Source organism: Rattus rattus, chromosome 2 (assembly GCF_011064425.1).
Source record: "Rattus rattus isolate New Zealand chromosome 2, Rrattus_CSIRO_v1, whole genome shotgun sequence".
In the NCBI taxonomy this organism is placed as follows: Eukaryota; Metazoa; Chordata; class Mammalia; order Rodentia; family Muridae; genus Rattus; species Rattus rattus.
This window is the reverse complement of record NC_046155.1, coordinates 141,832,130-141,855,913: the sequence shown is the minus strand read 5'-3', so window position 1 is coordinate 141,855,913 and position 23,784 is coordinate 141,832,130. Positions and strand designations below refer to the sequence as shown.

The 23,784-nt window shown below is 40.3% G+C and overlaps 1 protein-coding gene across 5 annotated transcripts in view; it reads right to left on the bottom strand.

Annotated features, from left to right (window-relative positions):
• Window positions 1-23,784, bottom strand: part of Gabra5 (gamma-aminobutyric acid type A receptor subunit alpha5) — a 115,289-nt gene that overhangs the window by 34,843 nt on the left and 56,662 nt on the right. For all 5 annotated transcript variants that reach the window (XM_032893502.1, XM_032893503.1, XM_032893500.1 and 2 more), the window contains one exon: window positions 18,907-18,989. In XM_032893502.1, coding sequence (XP_032749393.1) covers window positions 18,907-18,989 — 83 coding nt within the window. The remainder of the gene's footprint in view (window positions 1-18,906; window positions 18,990-23,784) is intronic.

Here is a 23,784-nt window from a genome sequence, read left to right as displayed (position 1 = left end):
TGTTCTAGTTGATTCTCTGTTGCTGTAAGTAAAACCATAACCAAAGCAACTTAGAGAGGAAGGGATAATTTGGCTTACAGTCTTTATTCCATAGGCTAAAGAAGAAAGGGATGGGGAATAGGTGACATGGGGCACAGGAAGTCACACAAGGCATAGGGATGATCCTAAGAGTGGTAAGCTCTAGTAATTCTGGTGCTTCCTAGTATGTAGTTGAGTCATAGAGTCCAGAGCCACACTGGTGGCCCTGACAGCCATCACAGCCTAATCTTCTAAGACATGAAACTCTTCAACATCATCTCCTTTGTCTGCCTTTTGAGAGCAATGTATTGGGGGTGGGGGGGTGACACACAATTGCTGATGTTCCTTTTAGGACTTGGAGATCATTATGTCCAAAGATAGACCCTGGGTTACCAGCTGGGTAGGGTGTGGGGAGGAGCACACGGGATGGAAGCCAGACTGCTCTTTGCTCCTTGATGGGCATGATTTTCTAAGCTCATCTTTGATGTTGTAGGGTAAGATTAGAAATCAGTATTTGCCTTCCAGTAGGGTTTAGCAGAATAGTAATTGTGATTTAAATCACAGAATTAACACATTATAACTTACATGTTCTAACTTTCAAATTGTGAGTATTAAAAGACTTATTCATGTGTCTGGTGTTAGTAAAGTTAAGTATTGAAAACAGCAAAGTGACCATGTGGCCACTAGCCTGTCTGCCTTGTCAGTTCAACATGGCTGAGAGAGTTCAGCTCTCCTGATCATGTTAAGAGTGGAAGAAATGGCTACTCATGTTTATTTCAGCTTGGATGTTAGCATACAACACTAAAATCTCTTTGTTTAGACCTGTAATTTCTGCTGGGACAATATAGTAGACAGTGATTCATAATGAGAGTTTTGTTTTGTTTTGTTTTTTAATCCAGTTATGTTCTGTGAATGTGTTTTTATTTTCTCAGGTATGGGATCAGAGGCTGTTTCACAGTAGGTGATTATGATTTTTCCCTGTGCAGGGGTGTGGTTTTGCCGGCTACATATGATTTATGTTTGGAATTCTGGGAACTTTAGACTGGGTATAAATGCAAGAGCCCCTAGAGGGGAAGGCAGACACTCTGAGAAGGCTGCTGTTTATTCTTGCTGTTATTTTGGTTTATCAAAAGGCCATGAACAATGAGATTCAGAAGAAGAAATTGGATATCATGACAATGACAGAGATTGGACTGTCCCTCAAGGAACTCAACAACCCTAAACAGTAGGAAATAGTCTATAAAAGTCTACATCCCCCTTTTCCCTCTAACTTCCTTTTTCTCCTACCTAGTATTGGAAGATTAAAAGGGATTAGTGTGGAATAAAGGTTGGAAGGGAGGGAGAGATATAAGAACCCAATAAAATAGCTTTAAAATATACCAGCAGCGAGGTCTGCTGAGTGCCATTTGCTGTAACTTAGAGGTTCAGAAAGACTCACACTTTCCTCCTTGGCAGGCACGAGCTGAACTGTGCAGGGAGGTTGCAGGCATCTTCCCTTACAAGTAACTTGCAGAAGATATATTGCTAATTCAGAGGCCACCTTCCCCCAGTGACACTTTTGACTTCATGTAATACCGAAGATGTAAGGGGAGACAAATAGTACAGTCATCCCTTTTTTGACAAGGCCTTTCAGAAATTATGATTTCTAGAGAGCAAAGTCCTGGAAGTGACCAGGAGGAAGCTCTTCCCACTTTAATAGATACTTACCTATCTGAAGTATAGGATAAACAATGTCCACTTCTAATAGGTCAAAATGAGGACAAAACATAGACATACATATTATATATTTAGTAAATGAGTGACTTATGCAGAGTAGGTGTTTAATGATTAATACCTAATATTAATGTAACCAGATATGGAGGATTCTAGAATGCTGTCAAATTTAATCTCATGGAAACCCCTTGTACTTGAATTTATTTTCTCTTTTCTTTACTTTTTCTTCAATTTTCCTTTCTTCTCTCCCTTTCCCCCTTCTCTTCATGAATGCTGTGGATCCAGTCCAGAGCATCAAACCAGCTAAGTGCACACTTCTGAGCTATGACCCAACTTTGACTTTAATTTCTCATTTTAGGTTCAGAGCCTCATACAGCCTGTGAGGACAGTAGTAGCCTTGCCTTCTGGCTATGTAGGGACACTTAGGAGCTTCTGATCAATATATAAGATGTTTATTTTGCTCAGTATTAATTTAATCTGACATTGAACATATTAGAGTTTATCAGAATTGTGATTTTAAATGCATAGGATTTGACTAATGGAAAACTCATATCTCTAGTAGTCCTCTCTATTATAAAACAAGGGTAGAAACACAAGAGTTAAGAGTTAACTACTCAGAGCTTGAAGGGGCTTGAGACCCCATATGAACAACAATGCCAAGCAACCAGAGCTTCCAGGGACTAAGCCACTACCCAAAGACTATACATGGACTGACCCTGGGCTCCAACCGCATAGATAGCAATGAATAGCCTAGTAAGAGCACCGGTAGATGGGGAAGCCCTTGGTCCTGCCAAGACTGAACCCCCAGTGAACGTGATTGTTGGTGGGAGGGCGGTAATGGGGGGAGGATGGGGAGGGGAACACCCATAAAGAAGGGGAGGGGGAGGGGTTAGGGGGATGTTGGCCCGGAAACCGGGAAAGGGAATAACATTCGAAATGTAAATAAGAAATACTCAAGTTAATAAAAAAATATAGAAAAGACAACATTGCAAAGGGTAAATGTCTATCAGTGCAGCATAGCTGTCGTCCTAGAAGATCAGTATCCCTGCTTCAAATCCAGAAGGGAGCATTGGTCCACTGGGTTTTACCCACTGACAAGAATCAGCTAAGAGGTAAGAAAATTATAAAGCAGGAGGGTGAACCAGTAAAGTGTCTCACTTTTACCATCTAAGCTGCAGAGTAGGATCATGGCTGCTAGGACAGAAAGGGAAGCTAGGCCTTGCAAGATGCTTAGAGAACATTGGAGAGTCAGTGATACTCCTCTCCATGAGTATGGGCCTCAGTTAGATCAGATGTGGAGCAAAAGAAATGGACTCTCACCCACCCTATAGAAAGAACGCACCCCCCCCCTCTCTCTCTCTCTCTCTCTCGCTCTCTCTCTCTCTCTCTCTCTCTCTCTCTCTCTCTCTCTCTGTCTCAGAGGAGCAGGAGACTAGGCAATAATGTATGGTGAAGTTAAATGTACAATGTCCTATTGATCATAGAGCAACCAAACCGAAGCTGCTTCTGGTCACTTCAAATATCTCAGGCAAAACTGTTTTCTAAGTACCTGGTGTTTATATCATGCTGTAGTTATTAAACAATGGCCGTTATATATGTTACACATTTGAGTTTCCTTCATGAACACTATTGTTCCAAAATGCTGTACTATCTGGCTGCCTCCTATTTTTGTCTGGGGAATTGCCCCTCCCCCACCCACATCTTTTTTCCATCTCCATGAACAGTCATGGCAATATATGCTTCTTTGACTCAACGGACATCACCAACTCTGCTACCAATGTGCACTTCATATTAGTTGCCCTTCTTGTTGGAGCTGTGGTCTAGCCTTCATTTCCTTAAGTGAACCTTTTCTTTTTAAAACTTTTTTATATATTTTGATCTATGTATATATTAATGACAGATTCAATTAATTAATTTATCTGTTTTACCATAATGTTTATAATTTTTGCAATGTTTAAATATATAAGCTATTATCCACCATGGTCATGTGCTATGTAGTAAATCACTGAATTTCATTTTTGTGGTTGAACTGATTTTGTACCCTTTTCTAACATCCATCACTTGCTAGCTCTAGGCTCTGGCAACAATCCATTCTCCTCTGTTTCTAGAAGCATAGTACTTTTAGACTGAGATCACATGGTCTCCAATTTTTCTGTGATATTTTACTGTAGCTTCTCATATTCTTCGACCTTTTCTGATATTTTGCCCTCATTCCCATTCAGATCTCTTTCCTATGGGTTCTACCAGGTTCACTTCAAAACATGCTCTCCTTTGTGAAACAGCTCTATCATTTGGGAATCCCATTAGCCTTTTCTAACTGCACAAAGGTACATAGTCAATCTCCAATGTGTGTCCTGTCCATAATCAGCTCCTTGAGGAAAGTCTATGGTCATGTATCTAATTTTCTCACTGCATTTAGTACAGTGAAGAGTTTGCCATGCCAGTGACCGCCCACTCCTCTAAAGTTCATACAACCTAGCATTCAGGAGAGGTAGGTTATTAGCACTTGAATAGGCTATGTGATGGAGCCATCAAGATAGGATTTGAGCCCTTACAAAACAGGTACAAGGAGGTCTCTTGTTCCTTCTACTCTTTTTTTTTTTTTTTTTTTTTCGGGGCTGGGGACCGAACCCAGGACCTTGCGCTTCCTAGGCAAGCGCTCTACCACTGAGCCAAATCCCCAACCCCGTTCCTTCTACTCTTATAGCAAAAAGACAGCCCTGGGTAAAGATGAAGCAAGACTGTCCTAGACACAAATTCTGATGGCAACTGGACCTTGGCCTTCCCAGCCTCCAGAAATGTGGGGAATGAATATACTAATCTGTTCATAAACATAAAATTATAAATGCTATTAATGAACAGTGTGACTAAATGATAATCTAACAGCCCAAACAAATTAAGGCCACATACAAAATAATTTTAAGCAGTATTCATTTTAGTCTCTTCAAAAGTATTTCTCTTATTTTCGTGCCATGTCCTCATAGGGCAGAAAGGATAAGAGAAGCTCTTTAGTAAGCAAGTAATCCTACTCCTCAAGGCTTTGTTCTCATGATGTAATCACTCTATCTTTGATGCACTGAGAATTAAGTTTACAAACGTGAATACTAAGTTTAAATCATTCAGGCCACAAAGAAGTTAAAATTAACTACTGTGTCTGCATTCTTATTCAACAAATCTGAACTTCACACACACACACACATAGGTAAGACTTTAATGTGTTTCCTTATGAACTTTGATGTTCATATATACCAGGCTTTTGGAAACTGTAGAGCCACTGTTCCCTGGGCATCTTGGGCACAAGGACAGGCTCATGTACCCATACTTGAGATGCACTGAAAGCTCATAGCATGAAATGTACAACTGATTTTCTCACCAAAGAAGTTTCTAGTTGTAACTTAATAAGTGTTTTCTAGTCTCCAGATATTATCTCTTAATTTAATCCAACACATAATGTACCATTTTAAGAATAAAATGAACAAAAGAATTAGGACCAGGCTTGAGAGATGGCTCAGTGGTTAAGAGGACTGACTGCTCTTCCAAAAGTCCTGAGTTCAAATCCCAGCAACCACATGGTAGCTCACAACCATCTGTAATGATATCTAATGCCTTCTTCTGGTGTGTTTGAAGACAGCTACTGTGCACTTATGTATAATAAATAAATCTTTTTAAAAAAATTAGGACCTTACTTTCTCTTATTCAAATAATGTGGATTGGAATGCAGCATATGGAAGCCATGCCATTATCCCTAAGTAACATCTCTAAAGTCTAGGAAGGCCTGTCTCTAAGCTAGAACTAATTTCAACAGTGAGAGGAGAGGCAGCAATGATAGGTGGCTAGCTCACTCAGGCTCTCACAAACCAGGGAAACCAGAAGAGAGACACTCATTTGCATTCTTTTGTCTTCTAATAGCGAAGAACTGTTGGATTGGGTAATTTAAACTCATTACACTTGCACATTTAGCTTCTGCATGCTCATATGCATAAGTAGCATAAGGGAACATGTTGGAGGAGCTTCTAATGTTTTTCAGCAAATCTACAGATAAAAGACAAATAAAACACATTTAATTGAATAGCATTTCTCCTCTTAAAATGAGTGTGTTTGAATGTGAAGCTTATGAGCTGAGGAAGAATAATTTTTCCAGAGTTTTCTAGCTCTTGGTCAATTTATTTAAACATGTTATGTGATGGTTTGCATAGTGTTATTGACAGACACTGTGAATAAATGATCAACACTGGAATAAAATCAAACCCATCTTCAAAATATCAAGAACATTAAAAGAAATCGAACATGACAATCTCATCAAGGACATTAAAAGAAATTGGACATGACAATCTCAAATTTCTACTGAGGTCAGGAATTGTCCCTGCTGTCTTTGCTTTATGTGTGGTGCTCATACTGTGATGGAAAGAATGAGGAGGCTCCATTAGGTATGTGTGCATCTCTGAGTGTGAGAAGTGATTTCACTGCAGTTGGTTGCCTGACAAGTATGAGATAATTTTAGTGACGAAAAAAATTAGGCTGTCAAATACCTTTCTTTATCCAAAATTGCTTTTGAGCTGTCTGCCCTGCACGTCATTGCCATTAAATCTGGGATCACAGTGGCCTGAATTCATCTAGCCAGTGACCAGAGCAGCCTCATAGGGTGGCAAGAATAGTCTTTGTATTTTGTTTTTGGATTAAATCAAACGATAATCTTCATATATTAAGAGCAGCATAAAATTAAACTACAGTTAATGTTCTAGAGATGAGGCCAATTCCTGTTCCTTCAGGCATGGGACTTAGTGATCTCAGATGACCTACCTGAGGACCTTCAGACTCAATGGCCCCTCATCACAAACACTGGTGTTCACTGCCACCCACAAGGAATTCCAAGAAATTCTGATGAGAGTCCTTTATGCTACCAACCCCCTAAGAACAAAATTGCTCTGGAGCACTTGAAGGTAACAATTTGAAAAATTAAATAAAAGATTTCCTTCCATTTAATGTTTTGCTCATCAGACAAACTAACTTACCTCCTGTAACCAAGCCTCATTTTGGAAGCATAGGGTAATCCATAATGAAGCCCTTTGGGTCAGAAAGCTCACTTCCAGGAACGGCAGATGGTAGAAATCAGGCAACTATTATCTGGATCCCCATACAAAAGGTACTGTGGAGAGCTGACACTAAGAAGTGTCAGCTTCCTGGAAGGAGGAAGCTATAAGTCAGACAGAATTTCTCTGTCCTGTTGATGAACATGAGCCATCACTGCAGCACAGCTGCAAAGGGAGGAACAGGATCTTTCAGAGAACAATCCCAGACAGAAGCTAGAACTGTGCTGTACATACATGCTTACAGTCACCCCAATCCTCCACCTCACCACAACACTGCAGCCAGGAAAAGCTGAGATTGAAGCCCTGTAACTCTATTCAAACATGTGTGTGTGTGTGTGTGTGTGTGTGTGTGTGTGTGTGTGTCTGTGTGTCTGTGTGTCTGTGTGTGTGATATTTTAAATGTAGAGCATATTCTCTTTTAATATAAAGGTAGCAAATACAATATTTAAATATATAACTATTATAAATATCATTTAAATATATAGCTATACATTGTAGTAAAAAATATATAAATTTAACGTAAATTTCATAGCCTCTGCAATGTACCTGGTATGAACTTGGATCCAGACTTTTCTTTTTTTTTAATTTTTTGTATCTTTATTAACTTGAGTATTTCTTATTTACATTTCGATTGTTATTCCCCTTCCTGGTTTCTGGGTCAACATCCCCCTAGCTCCTCCCCCTCCCCATCCTCCCCCCATTACTGCCCTCCCGACAACACTCACATTCACTGGGCATTCAGTCTTGGCGGAACAAAGGGCTTCCCCTTCCACTGGTGATATAACTAGGATATTCATTACTATCTATGAGGTTGGAGCCCAGGGTCAGCCCATGTATAGTCTTTGGGTAGTGGCTTAGTCCCTGGAAGCTCTGGTTGGTTGGCATTGCTGTACATATGGGATCTCAAGTCCCTTCAAGTTCTTTCAGTCCTTTCTCTGATTCCTTCAACAGGGGTCCTGTTCTCAGTTCAGTGGTTTGCTGATGGCATTCGCCTATGTATTTGCTGTATTCTGGCTGTGTCTCTCGGGAGAGATCTACATCCAGTTCCTGTCGGCCTGCACTTATTTGCTTCATCCATCTTGTCTAATTGGGTGGCTGTATATGTATGGGCCACATGTGGGGCAGGCTCTGAATGAGTGTTCCTTCTGCCTCTGTTCTAAACTTTGCCTCCCTATTCCCTGCCAAGGGTATTCTTGTTCCCCTTTTAAAGAAGGAGTGAAGCATTTGCATTTTGGTCATCCTTCTTGAGTTTGATGTGTTCTGTGCATCTAGGGTAATTCAAGCATTTGGGCTAATATCCACTTATCAATGAGTGCATACCATGTGTGTTTTTCTGTGATTGGGTTACCGTACTCAGAGTGATATTTTCCAGTTCCATCCATTTGCCTATGAATTTCATAAAGTCATTGTTTTTGATAGCTGAGTAATATTCCATTGTGTAGATGTACCACATTTTCTGTATCCATTCCTCTGTTGAAGGGCATCTGGGTTCTTTCCAGCTTCTGGCTATTATAAATAAGGCTGCTATGAACATAGTGGAGCACGTGTCTTTTTATATGTTGGGGCATCTTTTTGGGTATCGCCCAAGAGAGGTATAGCTGGATCCTCAGATAGTTCAATGTCCAATTTTTTGAGGAACCTCCAGACTGATTTCCAGAATGGTTGCAACAGTCTGCAATCCCACCAACAATGGAGGAGTGTTCCTCTTTCTCCACATCCTCGCCAGCATTTGCTGTCACCTGAGTTTTTAATCTTAGCCATTCTCACTGGTGTGAGGTGAAATCTCAGGGTTGTTTTGATTTGCATTTCCCTTATGACTAAAGATGTTGAACATTTCTTTAGGTGTTTCTCAGCCATTCGGCATTCCTCAGCTGTGTATTCTTTGTTTAGCTCTGGACGCCATTTTTTAATAGGGTTATTTGTCTCCCTGCAGTCTGACTTCTTGACTTCTTTGTATATTTTGGATATAAGCCCTCTATCAGTTGTAGGATTGGTAAAGATCTTTTCCCAATCTGTTGGTTGCTGTTTTGTCCTAACAACAGTGTCCTTTGCCTTACAGAAGCTTTGCAGTTTTATGAGATCCCATTTGTCGATTCTTGATCGTAGAGCATAAGCCATTAGTGTTTTGTTCAGGAAATTTTCTCCAGTGCCCATGTGTTCAAGATGCTTCCCACTTTTTCTTCTATTAGTTTGAGTGTATCTGGTTTGATGTGGAGGTCCTTGATCCACTTGGACTTAAGCTTTGTACAGGGTGATAAGCATGGATCGATCTGCATTCTTCTACATGTTGACCTCCAGTTGAACCAGCACCATTTGCTGAAAATGCTATCTTTTTTCCATTGGATGGTTTTGGCTACTTTGTCAAAAATCAAGTGTCCATAGGTGTGTGGGTTCATTTCTGGGTCTTCAATTCTATTCCATTGGTCTATCTGTCTGTCTCTGTACCAATACCATGCAGTTTTTATCACTATTGCTCTGTAATCCTGCTTGAGTTCAGGGATAGTGATTCCCCCTGAAGTCCTTTTATTGTTGAGGATAGTTTTAGCTATCCTGGGTTTTTGTTATTCCAGATGAATTTGCAAATTATTCTGTCTAACTCTCTGAAGAATTGGATTGGTATTTTGATGGGGATTGCATTGAATCTGTAGATCACTTTTGGTAAAATGGCCATTTTTACTATATTAATCCTGCCAATCTATGAGCATGGGAGATCTTTCCATCCAGACCTTTCTATGTGCTTCCATAGGGGAAGGTTTCTGTTTCATTTTACATTAAGTGTTGTTGACTGAAGGGATTAGGAAAGCTGCAAGTAGCTAAGAACAAAGGGGCCAGCACTAGGCCAGTAAGCACAGGTACTGCAGCTCAGGCTGGTGGCAGTCATAGCCATGGAGCTTAGTTCAAGATGGCACAAACAACAACTACTACATACACATGAAGAAGCATCTGGAAAGTGGATAAGGTAGGTCAGAGATTCACCATGCTGACTCCTCTAGGGGCTATGGAGGACTATTAAAGAGTCAGTGAGAACCAAAGATTTAGTCTGATGAAACTCACAGTTGGCCAGCAAGATCCATCTCCCACTCATCAGCTTCTTTTGGGGAATAAAAGTGCTGGGTGGAGACTCTAATGATCCAACTTTTTCTGAGGGCTGCTTGAGAAGTAGGCCTTGATCATCCTACTCTTTGAGCACTAAGAGAACTCAGCAAGCACAGGAAACATCACAGAGTTGCTTAAAGTAATGCTGTTAGCTTAGACTAGTTTGATGAGGTTCAGAGTGTCTAACCAGGATACCAAAAGAACATGGACAGGTCATGAAGACTGGAAGACAGTTACACTAAGTTCTTCAACGTCGTCCAAAGGCTTATATGCTAAAGACCTGCTCCCTGAGGTGATACATTGGCAATGTACTTAAGTGAAGTACTTAGGTCAATGAAGGTAACCCCTTGAAAGAAATTTTGGGATCCACCTACTTCCTTTTCTCTTTGCTCTCTATCTTGTGAAGTGGGTATTTTTGTTCTGCCATGGATTCTAGTAGGACATGCCACCTTGCTATAGACCCAAAGAGACTGGAATGATCAGTGGTCACAGACTACAACCTTGAAAATTTTTGATCCAAAAAGTATTTTTTCTTTTTTTTTTCTTCTAAACCATTATTTATTAATGTACCATGAATATTTTTATTTAAAATTTTGTTCGCTATGAAGCATTTTCTTTTTCTTTTTTTTTTTAATTTTTTTTTTTATTATTAACTTGAGTATTTTTTATATACATTTCGAATGTTTTTCCCTTTCCCGGTTTCCGGGCAAACATCCCCCCCCCTCCCCTTCCTTATGGGTGTTCCCTCCCAACCCTCCCCCATTGCTGCCCTCTCCCCAACAGTCTAGTTCACTAGGGGTTCAGTCTTAGCAGGACCCAGGGCTTCCCCTTCCACTGGTGCTCTTACTAGGATATTCATTTGCAACCCCGAGAGGTCAGAGTCCAGGGTCAGTCCATGTATAGTCTTTGGGTAGTGGCTTAGTCCCTGGAAGCTCTGGTTGGTTGGCATTGCTGTACATATGGGGTCTCGAGCTCCTTCAAGCTCTTCCAGTTCTTTCTCTGATTCCTTCAACAGGGGGTCCTGTTCTCAGTTCAGTGGTTTCCTGCCAGCACACGCCTCTGTATTTGCTGTATTCTGGCTGTGTCTCTCAGGAGCGATCTGCATTCACATTTTGATCATCCGTCTTGAGTTTCATTTGTTCTAGGCATCTAGGGTAATTCAAGCATTTGGGGTAATAGCCACTTATCAATGAGTACATACCATGTATGTCTTTCTGTGATTGGGTTAGCTCACTCAGGATGATAGTTTCCACTTCCAACCATTTGCCTACGAATTTCACAAAGTCATTGTTTTTGATAGCTGAGTAATATTCCATTGTGTAGATGTACCACATTTTCTGTATCCATTCCTCTGTTGAAGGGCATCTGGGTTCTTTCCAGCTTCTGGCTATTATGAATAAGGCTGCGATGAACATAGTGGAGCACGTGTCTTTTTTATATGTTGGGGCATCTTTTGGGTATATGGCCAAGAGAGGTATAGCTGGGTCCCCAGGCAATTTAAAGTCCAATTTTTTGGAGAACCTCCCAGCTGAATTCCCAGATGGTTGTAACCATCTGCAACCCCCGCCACAAATGGGGAGTGTTCCCCTTTCTCCACATCCTCGCCAGCATTTGCTGTCACCTGAGTTTTTGATCTTAGCCATTCTCACTGGTGTGAGGTGAAATCTCAGGGTTGTTTTGATTTGCATTTCCTTATGACTAATGATGTTGAACATTTCTTTAGGTGTTTCTCAGCCATTCGACATTCCTCAGCTGTGAATTCTTTGTTTAGCTCTGAACCCCATTTTTTAATAGGGTTATTTGTCTCCCTGCTGTCTAACTTCTTGAGTTCTTTTTATATTTTGGATATAAGCCCTCTATCTGTTGTAGGATTGGTAAAGATCTTTTCCCAATCTGTTGGTTGCCGTTTTGTCCTAACCACAGTGTCCTTTGCCTTACAGAAGCTTTGCAGTTTTATGAGATCCCATTTGTCGATTCTTGATCTTAGAGCATAAGCCATGGGTGTTTTGTTCAGGAAATTTTTTCCAGTGCCCATGTGTTCCAAATGCTTCCTAGTTTTCTTCTATTAGTTTGAGTGTATCTGGTTTGATGTGGAGGTCCTTGATCCACTTGGACTTAAGCTTTGTACAGGGTGATAAGCATGGATCGATCTGCATTCTTCTACATGTTGACCTCCAGTTGAACCAGCACCATTTGCTGAAAATGCTATCTTTTTTCCATTGGATGGTTTTGGCTCCTTTGTCAAAAATCAAGTGTCCATAGGTGTGTGGGTTCATTTCTGGGTCTTCAATTCTGTTCCATTGGTCTATCTGTCTGTCTCTGTACCAATACCATGCAGTTTTTATCACTATTGCTCTGTAATACTGCTTGAGATCTGGGATAGTGATTCCCCCTGAAGTCCTTTTATTGTTGAGGATAGTTTTAGCTATCCTGGGTTTTTTGTTATTCCAGATGAATTTGCAGATTGTTCTGTCTAACTCTTTGAAGAATTGGATTGGTATTTTGATGGGGATTGCATTGAATCTGTAGATCGCTTTTGGTAGAATGGCCATTTTTACTATATTAATCCTGCCAATCCATGAGCATGGGAGATCTTTCCATCTTCTGAGATCTTCTTCAATTTCTTTCTTCAGAGTCTTGAAGTTCTTATTGTACAGATCTTTCCTTTGCTTGGTTAAAGTCACACCGAAGTACTTTATATTATTTGGGTCTATTATGAAGGGTGTCGTTTCCCTAATTTCTTTCTCGGCCTGTTTCTCTTTTGTGTAGAGGAAGGCTACTGATTTATTTGAGTTAATTTTATACCCAGCCACTTTGCTGAAGTTGTTTATCAGCTTTAGTAGTTTTCTTGTGGAACTTTTGGGATCACTTAAATATACTATCATATCATCTGCAAATAGTGATATTTTGACTTCTTCTTTTCCGATCTGTATCCCCTTGACCTCCTTTTGTTGTCTGATTGCTCTGGCTAGAACTTCAAGAACTATATTGAGTAAGTAGGGAGAGAATGGGCAGCCTTGTCTAGTCCCTGATTTTAGTGGGATTGCTTCAAGTTTCTCTCCATTTAGTTTAATGTTAGCGACTGGCTTGCTGTATATGGTTTTTACTATGTTTAGGTATGGGCCTTGAATTCCTATTCTTTCCAGGACTTTTATCATGAAGGGGTGTTGAATTTTGTCAAATGCTTTCTCAGCATCTAATGAAATGATCATGTGGTTTTGTTCTTTCAGTTTGTTTATATAATGGATCACGTTGATGGTTTTCCGTATATTAAACCATCCCTGCATGCCTGGGATGAAGCCTACTTGATCATGGTGAATGATTGTTTTGATGTGCTCTTGGATTCGGTTTGCCAGAATTTTGTTGAGTATTTTTGCGTCAATGTTCATAAGGGAAATTGGTCTGAAGTTCTCTTTCTTTGTTGGGTCTTTGTGTGGTTTAGGTATAAGAGTAATTGTGGCTTCATAGAAGGAATTCGGTAATGCTCCATCTGTTTCAATTTTGTGGAATAGTTTGGATAATATTGGTACGAGGTCTTCTATGAAGGTCTGATAGAATTCTGCACTAAACCCGTCTGGACCTGGGCTCTTTTTGGTTGGGAGACCTTTAATGACTTCTTCTATTTCCTTAGGAGTTATGGGGTTGTTTAACTGGTTTATCTGTTCCTGATTTAACTTCGGGTACCTGGTATCTGTCTAGGAAATTGTCCATTTCTGCAGATTTTCAAGTTTTGTTGAATATAGGCTTTTATAGTAAGATCTGATGATTTTTTGAATTTCCTCTGAATCTGTAGTTATGTCTCCCTTTTCATTTCTGATTTTGTTAATTTGGACACACTCTCTGTGTCCTCTCGTTAGTCTGGCTAAGGGTTTATCTATCTTGTTGATTTTCTCAAAGAACCAACTTTTGGTTCTGTTGATTCTTTCTATGGTCCTTTTTGTTTCTACTTGGTTGATTTCGGCTCTGAGTTTGATTATTTCCTGCCTTCTACTCCTCCTGGGTGTATTTGCTTCTTTTTGTTCTAGAGCTTTTAGGTGTGCTGTCAAGCTGCTGACATATGCTCTTTCCTGTTTCTTTTTGCAGGCACTCAGCGCTATGAGTTTTCCTCTTAGCACAGCTTTCATTGTGTCCCATAAGTTTGGGTATGTTGTATCTTCATTTTCATTAAATTCTAAAAAGTCTTTAATTTCTTTCTTTATTTCTTCCTTGACCAGGTTATCATTGAGTAGAGCATTGTTCAATTTCCACGTATATATGGGCATTCTTCCCTTATTGTTATTGAAGACCAGTTTTAGGCCGTGGTGGTCCGATAGCACGCATGGGATTATTTCTATCTTTCTGTACCTGTTGAGGCCCATTTTTGACCAATTATATGGTCAATTTTGGAGAAAGTACCATGAGGAGCTGAGAAGAAGGTATATCCTTTTGCTTTAGGATAGAATGTTCTATAAATATCTGTTAAGTCCATTTGGCTCATGACTTCTCTTAGTCTGTCTACGTCTCTGTTTAATTTCTGTTTCCATGATCTGTCCATTGATGAGAGTGGGGTGTTGAAATCTCCTACTATTATTGTGTGAGGTGTAATGTGTGTTTTGAGCTTTAGTAAGGTTTCTTTTACGTATGTAGGTGCCCTTGTATTTGGGGCATAGATATTTAGGATTGAGAGTTCATCTTGGTGGATTTTTCCTTTGATGAATATGAAGTGTCCTTCCTTATCTTTTTTGATGACTTTTAGTTGAAAATTGACTTTATTTGATATTAGAATGGCTACTCCAGCTTGCTTCTTCCGACCATTTGCTTGGAAAGTTGTTTCCCAGCCTTTCACTCTGAGGTAGTGTCTGTCTTTGTCACTGAGGTGTGATTCCTGTAGGCAGCAGAATGCAGGGTCCTCGTTGCGTATCCAGTTTGTTAATCTATGTCTTTTTATTGGGGAGTTGAGGCCATTGATGTTGAGAGATATTAAGGAATAGTGATTATTGCTTCCTGTTGTATTCATATTTGGATGTGAGGTTATGTTTGTGTGCTTTTCTTCTCTTTGTTTTGTTGCCAAGACGATTAGTTTCTTGCTTCTTCTAGGGTATAGCTTGCCTCCTTATGTTGGGCTTTACCATTTATTATCCTTTGTAGTGCTGGATTTGTAGAAAGATATTGTGTAAATTTGGTTTTGTCATGGAATATCTTGGTTTCTCCATCTATGTTGATTGAGAGTTTTGCAGGATACAGTAACCTGGTCTGGCATTTGTGTTCTCTTAGGGTCTGTATGACATCAGTCCAGGATCTTCTGGCCTTCATAGTTTCTGGCGAAAAGTCTGATGTGATTCTGATAGGTCTGCCTTTATATGTTACTTGACCTTTTTCCCTTACTGCTTTTAATATTCTTTCTTTATTTTGTGCGTTTGGTGTTTTGACTATTATGTGACGGGAGGTGTTTCTTTTCTGGTCCAATTTATTTGGAGTTCTGTAGGCTTCTTGTATGCCTATGGGTATCTCTTTTTTTAGGTTAGGAAGTTTTCTTCTATGATTTTGTTGAAGATATTTACTGGTCCTTTGAGCTGGGGAGTCTTCACTCTCTTCTATACCTATTATCCTTAGGTTTGATCTTCTCATTGAGTCCTGATTTCTGTATGTTTTGGACCAGTAGCTTTTTCCGCTTTACATTATCTTTGACAGTTGAGTCAATGATTTCTATGGAATCTTCTGCTCCTGAGATTCTCTCTTCCATCTCTTGTATTCTGTTGGTGATGCTTGTATCTACAGCTCCTTGTCTCTTCTTTTGGTTTTCTATATCCAGGGTTGTTTCCATGTGTTCTTTCTTGATTGCTTCTATTTCCATTTTTAATTCCTTCAACTGTTTGATTGTGTTTTCCTGGAATTCTTTCAGGGATTTTTGTGACTCCTCTCTATGGGCTTCTACTTGTTTATTTATGTTTTCCTGGAATTCTTTTAGGAATTTTTGCGATTCCTCTCTGTAGGCTTCTACTTGTTTGTTTATGTTTTCCTGTGTTTCTCTATGGGAGTTCTTCATGTCTTTCTTGAAGTCCTCCAACATCATGATCAAATATGATTTTGAGACTAGATCTTGCTTTTCTGGTGTGTTTGGATATTCTGTGTTTGCTTTGGTGGGAGAATTGGGCTCCGATGATGCCATGTAGTCTTGGTTTCTGTTGCTTGGGTTCCTGCGCTTGCCTCTCGCCATCAGATTATCTCTAGTGTTACTTTGTTCTGCTATTTCTGACAGTGGCTAGACTGTCTTATAAGCCTGTGTTTCAGGAGTGCTGTAGACCTGTTTTCCTGTTTTCTTTCAGCCAGTTATGGGGACAGAGTGTTCTGCTTTTCTGGTGTAGTTTTTCTTCTCTACAGGTCTTCAGCTGTTCCTGTGAGCCTGTGTCTTGAGTTCACCAGGCAAGTCGTTTGTAGCAGAAAAGTTTGTCTTACCTGTGGTCCCCAGGCTCAAGTTTGCTCGTGGGGTGTTGCCTATGAGCTCTCCACGGCCTCAGCAGCCAGGAAGATCTGCGCCGCCCCTTCCGGGAGGTTTCGTGCACCAGGGTTCCAGATAGCTTTTGTTTTCCTCTGGGGTCAGTACTGTGTGCAGCGTGCAGTCTCTTCTGGTTTCCCAGGCGTGTCCGCCTCTCTGAAGGTTTAGCTCTCCCTCCCACGGGATTTGGGTGCAGAGAACTGTTTATCCGGTCGGTCCCTTCAGGTGCGGTGTCTCAGAAGCAGTGGATCTGCTGCTCCTGGGCCCTCCTCTCACGGGTACCCAGAGGCCGATACAGTTTCCTCCTGGGCCAGGGATGTGGGCAGGTGGGCAGCGTTGGTGGTCTCCTCCGGCTCTGCTGCCTCAGGAGAGCCCGCCCACCAGGCGGCAAGAACCCTCCAGGGGCCTGGGAGCAGAGAGCTGCTGAAGGCAGGGATCCTCCGCTGGTCCGGGACTCTGGCCAAACACCGGAAGTGTCCGGCCCCAGAGGAACTCCGCCTCTGTGTGACCAGAGATCACCAGGCAAGTCGTTTGTAGCAGAAAAGTTTGTCTTACCTGTGGTCCCCAGGCTCAAGCTTGCTCGAGGGGTGTTGCCTATGAGCTCTCCACGGCCTCAGCAGCCAGGAAGATTTGCTGTATTTTTTCTTTATAAGTTGATTATGTCAGATATTTTGTTATAGTGACAGAAAACTTAATACAAAAACAACACTTTGTGTAAGGTATTGCCAATATGAATGAATGAATGAATGACTAATAAATAAATAGATGAGAACATAAGAAAATAAATATGTTCAAAAATGAGATGAGAATAAAAACAGACTCAAATAAAATGAAGTTACACGACTTACCTACCAATATCTTCAAAATAACCAATGTAAGCATGTTCACCAAGGTCAGAGAAGTGACACATGAATAAAGTAAAATTTTAACAGAGAAAGAATGTACAAAAAAGTACTACACAGAAACAACAGAGCGGAGGACTATGACATCTGAACTGAAAATTTAAATAAAGTGAATCAACAAAAGACTAGAAAAAGAACAAAAACTAATTGGTAAAATTGAAGATATGTAAGGGGAAATTATTCTACCAAAGCTGAAAAAAGAGGCAAAAGGATGAGAGAAAAAGATATTTAAGAGATTTATAAGACACCATCAAGTGGACCAAAATGATGAAGCTTCAGATGACAGAAGGGACTCTGAAATGTCCAAACATGGCGGAATAGATGAACCAACAGACCCAGGAAGCCAAAACGGTCCGCCAACTCTCAATCCACGAAGTAATTCACACCAATACACACTGTGAGTAAGTTATCAAAGCCAAAGAGCAAAGAGATGGTTGACAGCAGAATGAACAAAAGTGACTTAAGTATACTCAATGTCCAAGTTGTCCGTCCCACGGCAGAATAGTGAATGAATTGATTCTGGGAGCTTAGCAAGTCTGAATGGCCTCTCAGGCGTTTGGCCAAGGGGTAAGGTATCCAAGATTCAATAACCCCTACCTTTCACAATTAATCTCAAAAAGGAGAGTCTGTTTTCAAAAATGGAACCTTGAACAGAGGTCTTACAGAGGTCTGAAATCCCAGCCACTTTGATGACTAAAGCAGGATGATCATAGGGTCAAGGGCAGCCTGTAGAGGAAGTGCATACAAGGCAACCTGGGCTAATTAGTGAGATCTTATATCAAAATAAAAAATAAAATGAAAGCTAGAGATACAGTCCAAAGCAGGGCTCTAGGGTGCAGAAAGAGATTAAATGAAGAGTGTCAGGTCATATGAGCACAGATAAAAAAAAGAAGGCAGGTAGTTAAGTTCCAACCTTACACACACAGGGACTGGAACCTAGTGAGTAGAACCCAAGAATATCCATAAGATTTGAGAAATGTGCACCTAATGTATTTTCATTTGTATTTGTATCTGCATCTGACCAGTTAGTCAAGTAATTATCCTCCTCATGTGGTCTGTACCAGGAGACCTGGTGCTGTGAGCATCCATCATTGATCATGGTAAGCCTGTCATGTGTGAAGATACAACTGACTTACATCTTGAGTATTCTGAATGAGCAGAGACCATATACATGACAGAGAAGACCACTGAACTTACCAGACTCTACAAGATAGTCAATATAGCACTGCAAGAAAATAAATCATTGGCTGCATACTCAAAACTTGGAGGCTTATAATCTAATTTATGAAGAACACAGGGGAGAGAAGTCTTTGCAAAGAAATCCTGGTAAGAGGGGCTACTAGCAAAGATCTTCGAAAATACTTCCATATCAGAGATACACGTTCTAGACTGTTCGGTGTCTTGAAACATGAACAGCTATCTTGATCTATGATGGAGGCTCACAGCACCAGTTTTCATAGTATTGATGTCATGCAGATGGATAATGCACACTCAGGGTCCCCAGATAAATCATATCCCAACACATGCACTCGCAGACTGAGCCCAATTCGGAATAAATGTGGATTTGACCCCAAAACACACCCATGGCTCTTAACAGGTGAAAATAACTTACAACTGCCAAATTTCAGGGGACAAGCATGGGCATCCATTGGGAAGTCCTCAAGCTGCATTGGACACTCAGCAGAGATCGTCAGGCTGAAAAGTAAAAGAAGATGGTTAAAAGGGCCCACCTCCTCCTCCCACAAAGCCATTTGTATTAAAAAAATTGATGAATGTTTTTATGGAATTGTCTAACTGTTCCCACTGAATTACACGTTTGTGCTGAAGAAAGCATCACTGGGAGTAAAGGTGTGACTCCAAAGTACTCAGAACCCGTGTAGCCTGATATGTGTACCTATATACACATCATCACTCATAATGCCATCTAGGGTGCTTTTCCAATAATGATTGCCACGTCCTACCTTTTGTCCATCATTGTCTAACATAGTTTCTTTGACAGGGCTAAATATACATTTATTTTCTTAAATAGTTTATGCTCTTAAAAAAATATAGATGTAAGGTAAATGTCCAATCTCATCTTCACCAGACTCTGCTTTTTTCATTGCTTAATGGTCCAGAAAGGAACTCGTATTGCAATAGCAATTTTCTAGCACAATCTGATTATTAGCCTTTTAATTAAAATCTAGTCTTCTACATTAGAATTCCACAGACCACAAGGTTAATGGATGCAGTTGCTCACGCTATGCCAGGCATTGTGTGAGTGCTCTGGCTACATTAACCCCCATCACCACAGTAGAGTATGGAGGTCTACTGCAGCTACCACATCGTATTACAGATGGAAGCAAGGCCCAGAGTGGAGATCTACTCGGTAGCACAGCCATGAGTGGAGCTCGAGCTGCTGGCCTCAATCTACAGAGAGGTTCCTATAGCACCTAGAACCTGCCCTATGACTGTGGGATCTGCTCTGTGAGATGGTACAGTACTGCCCCACAGGGTGTGGGTGCTGAGGCCCATCCATGGTGGAGTGGAATCCCCAGATGTTTATATGCTAGATGTCTTTAGCATGGTAGTGTACAGTTGGTAGAGCCTTTAAGAGGCGAAACTTTAAGAGGTGATGACTGGTCACTCAGGGAACCACTCTAGAAGGAGCGATTTAATTCTTGAAGAGTTCTAGTCGTTCCTTCAAGAGTGGGTGGCTACAAGTCCCAAACTAGCCTCTGATTTCCTTTGATTTCCCATCTCACCATGGGTTTCTTCCACACATGCTCCAGTCACTGTTATGTCATCACCACAGAGACCATATTTGAGAGGTGACACAAATTACCTAGGATGTTTCAGCTTCCACAGCAAGTGCTAAATAAGCCTCTTTTCTTTGTATATTACTCAGCATCTGTCATTGTGTTCTGTATTGTACAATACAGAACAATAATACACATGCTTTTATGTCTCTACAGAGTTTTCGCTAATTTGGCAAAATTCTAAATTGTACTAATGAGCTTGTTTTTTGTTTTGTGTGCACTTTTCCATTATTTAAAATTAAATTAATTACACAAGATGAAATAAAAATATGAAACATTTGACTTCCTCTATAGTCTACTTTTAAAGCAGAAAAATAAATAGCTAGCCATTGTCCATTGCTTGCTATATTAAGCAGAGATGTTGTTCATGCTCACAGGATGCAAATGAAATGCAAAAACATTTATTTTTGCTTTTACAACCTTCTTTTGTTAAAGCAGATTAGTCTGTTGTTAAATTGGTAACATTAATCACAGGTGACCACTGCAGCCTGAATAGCCAATCTAGCCATTCTACGAATAAATAAAAGTGCATGCCCATCAATACAAGGAAATTCTTGACACCATTTTGCAGGACAGTACCCAGGGAAGGAGTAAGTCACCAACGGCCATGAGTACAGAGTGACCAGTAATGCTACCAGTTCTCATATTCATGTTCAGATGCAGAGATAGCATTGAAAGGGATATACTCTGTTCTATGAGTGTATGCAATATTAAGTAGATGAGACATATAAGAATATATATGACTCATCTACTTAATAAATTATCTGGAACATTTAATTTGGAGTTTTTCTATGTGTGTACCTACTGCCTTCTGACTCAGTATAAAAATGTACCTTCTACACATTCAAGCAGAACTATCACCCACATCACAAAGACTTCACACCTATGTCTTTTAAAAACTGACTTTAAAAATGTGATTTGCATTATGTGTATATCTTTCAGCTTAGCTTGTAACTAAGTTACTTTCCTTAAACTCTTAGTATTTTACAGGGTTGCTAACTGAAATGAATGTCTCCAGCTACAAACTATAAAAGAGAGATATTATCCGAGACTGTGGGATGGCAATGAGATTAACTTATCAGAATTAGGAAAATAAGGACTTAAAAAGCACAGCCTTTGAGAATAGTATCCAGTCATCATAAAGATACTATCTACGATTGTTAGTAACTTAATAAATGTATTGGAGAAAGCAACAATGAGCAGAGAGATTCAATAATGGAACAGAAACCATATGACCAAGGAACATGACAATGGGCATAGGATAGAAGACTATTGGGGGAGTTTCAAGCCTCTGTGGCTTCCACTATACCATACAGCACAAAAAAACTTCAACTAGCAGATTCAGTTCTATGTCATCTCTTAATGACATGAGCAACTTCATGGGCCTCCCTTTCCTTTTCCAACAGGGCAGATCTAGGGATGATGGCAATGACAGGACTCCTCTCTGGCTGTTTCCATGTTGACCAACTCTCTTAACTGGTCCTTACTCCAACAAGATCTCAGCTTCCCATTGGTGTGCAGGCTTCCTAGAAGCTGAGTCTTCAGGTTAATGGCTGGCATGGGGAATATTACAGTCCCATTCTTCACCCCTCAGTGCTGGCTTCATTTTGTTCACATGGCTCCCATGGATCTAACTAAAACTTAGAATCTCTGTCATTTATCTCCAATTGCCAAAATAGACCCCATAGGAACAAGACCCTGAGCTTTGTCACTCTGTCCATTTCTGGTATACACTTCTTCTCCATTGCTGGCCAAGATCAGGCACAGGAGGACCAGAGTGCCCTGGTTACTTTTGTGGGCTTCACTGCAGATGTCTGGCCTTGAGAGCTGTCCACCTCCTTGGAATCACTGTGCCAGACAGTTTAAAGAATTCTGGCAAGAGATGCTCAACAGGAGTCATCTTCTAGCATATTGTGAGAGTGAAAATGTCACGTACATATAGCAGGCTATGGAAAATGTGTGCAGAAACCAGTAGTTCTTATTTAGCTAGGTATGTTTTAAAGACTCTGTAAAAATGGTTCCAGCAAAACTACAAACAACAACGGTTTGTATAATACAGCTATCATCTTAGTAATAGTCATACCTATTTGTATAAAGTGCCTTGTAATCAGTCTGAAGCCTCAGGACAATCACTTCATCAGCAATGGACTGTGCCCTCTTAATAGACATCAACTGTTCTGATGAATCCCTCAAGAGCAAATGCTTCAGTGTTAGTAATAAATTAACATTTCTGCTATCTTTACACATTGCACAAATGGCCTTGGCTTTTGTAGATAGACGAATTCTTCTGGTTTGAGCTTCCAAACACAGAATATACTCTCAAGTAACTAAGCTCCACATGGAATTCAGCTCAAATCCTTTTGTGGAAAGGCTGCCTGTCACAGACCAAAAGAGACACCTAAGTCACATCTTCAAAGTCTTCATGGTTTTAGCTATAGTAAATAAAGCTCAAAGGAATCAGAATTCTTCTATTGACAGAAATTCATGAATTACTAGAAGATACTAATACATGGTATTTGTTTTCCAAAGGTCCAATTTCTGTTTTACTTATACATTCTGCTAAGACAATTCAAGCATTAACACAAAGGACACAACATCTGCACAACTTAATTTATGATATGGAAAAGGACACTTTGCAAGTAGAGATCATTGTTTCTAATTAGTTTCATATCACAAATGAGATCTTAGGACCCCAAGCTCACTAGGGGGCTTCCCGTTTGGCCAGAGGTCCCCTCAAAAGTAGAAGATGCTTTCAAGTAGTCTACACAACCACATCCCAGTAGATACTTTTTATTAGCTGTGTGATATTTATAAAAAGGCCTAACTTCTTTAGTCCAGTCTTCCCATTTTGAAAAGAAAGAAATTAGTTGATTGTACACTCTGAAAAACATAGTTAGGAAACAAAAGGTTTAAAAGGATTGATCAAGGTAGGAAGTTCAGGGACAACAAAGTGACTAAAGATTGAAGACTTTCTTGTTTCCATGGCAATACTACAGCAGAAGGTGTGCTGAGAACAGGCATACTGCATTGTAAACATTAAGAAAATGAACAGCTCTCCAAGACCTAGGACTACTCACTTCATATGGCAAAAGGATTTTTGCCGGTAGTATTAATGTAAGTTTCTCAGAGTGGGGCAGTTGCCCAAGATTAACCAAGTAGAGCAGTATAATCCCAAGGCTTCTTATAGGAGGAATGAAAGAGTGGGAGTCTCAAAAGAGAAGCAGAGACAGAAGCAGACATGAGTGTGATAAACCTAGAGGCCAGAATGCAAGTGTCCCACAGTAACTGGAAGCAGATGTGAGAATGGGGCCAAGCATTCAGAAAGGCAGGTATCTTCCAGGAACTGGATGAGACAAGCGTCTCCTCTGGAACTCCCAGAATTAATGCACCTGGCCAACACCTTGATATATAACCCTATTAGACTTCTGTGGCCTCTGACTTCCAGAACTAGAAGTCAATAGGTTTTGATGTGTTTTAAGAAAATACATTTGTGGCAATTGATTGCAGTACCAGTAAGAAACAAATACAAATTTTGGCATCCAGAAAAGAGCCATTACTGTAACAAAATCTGAAAATATGGAAATGGGTTTAACAATGGGTTGATAGGAAAAGCCTACAATGGAAAGACCATGAGTAACTAACGACTCGTGAAGGTATGATGGTTGAATGAGAATAGCCCCTGTAGGTTCTTA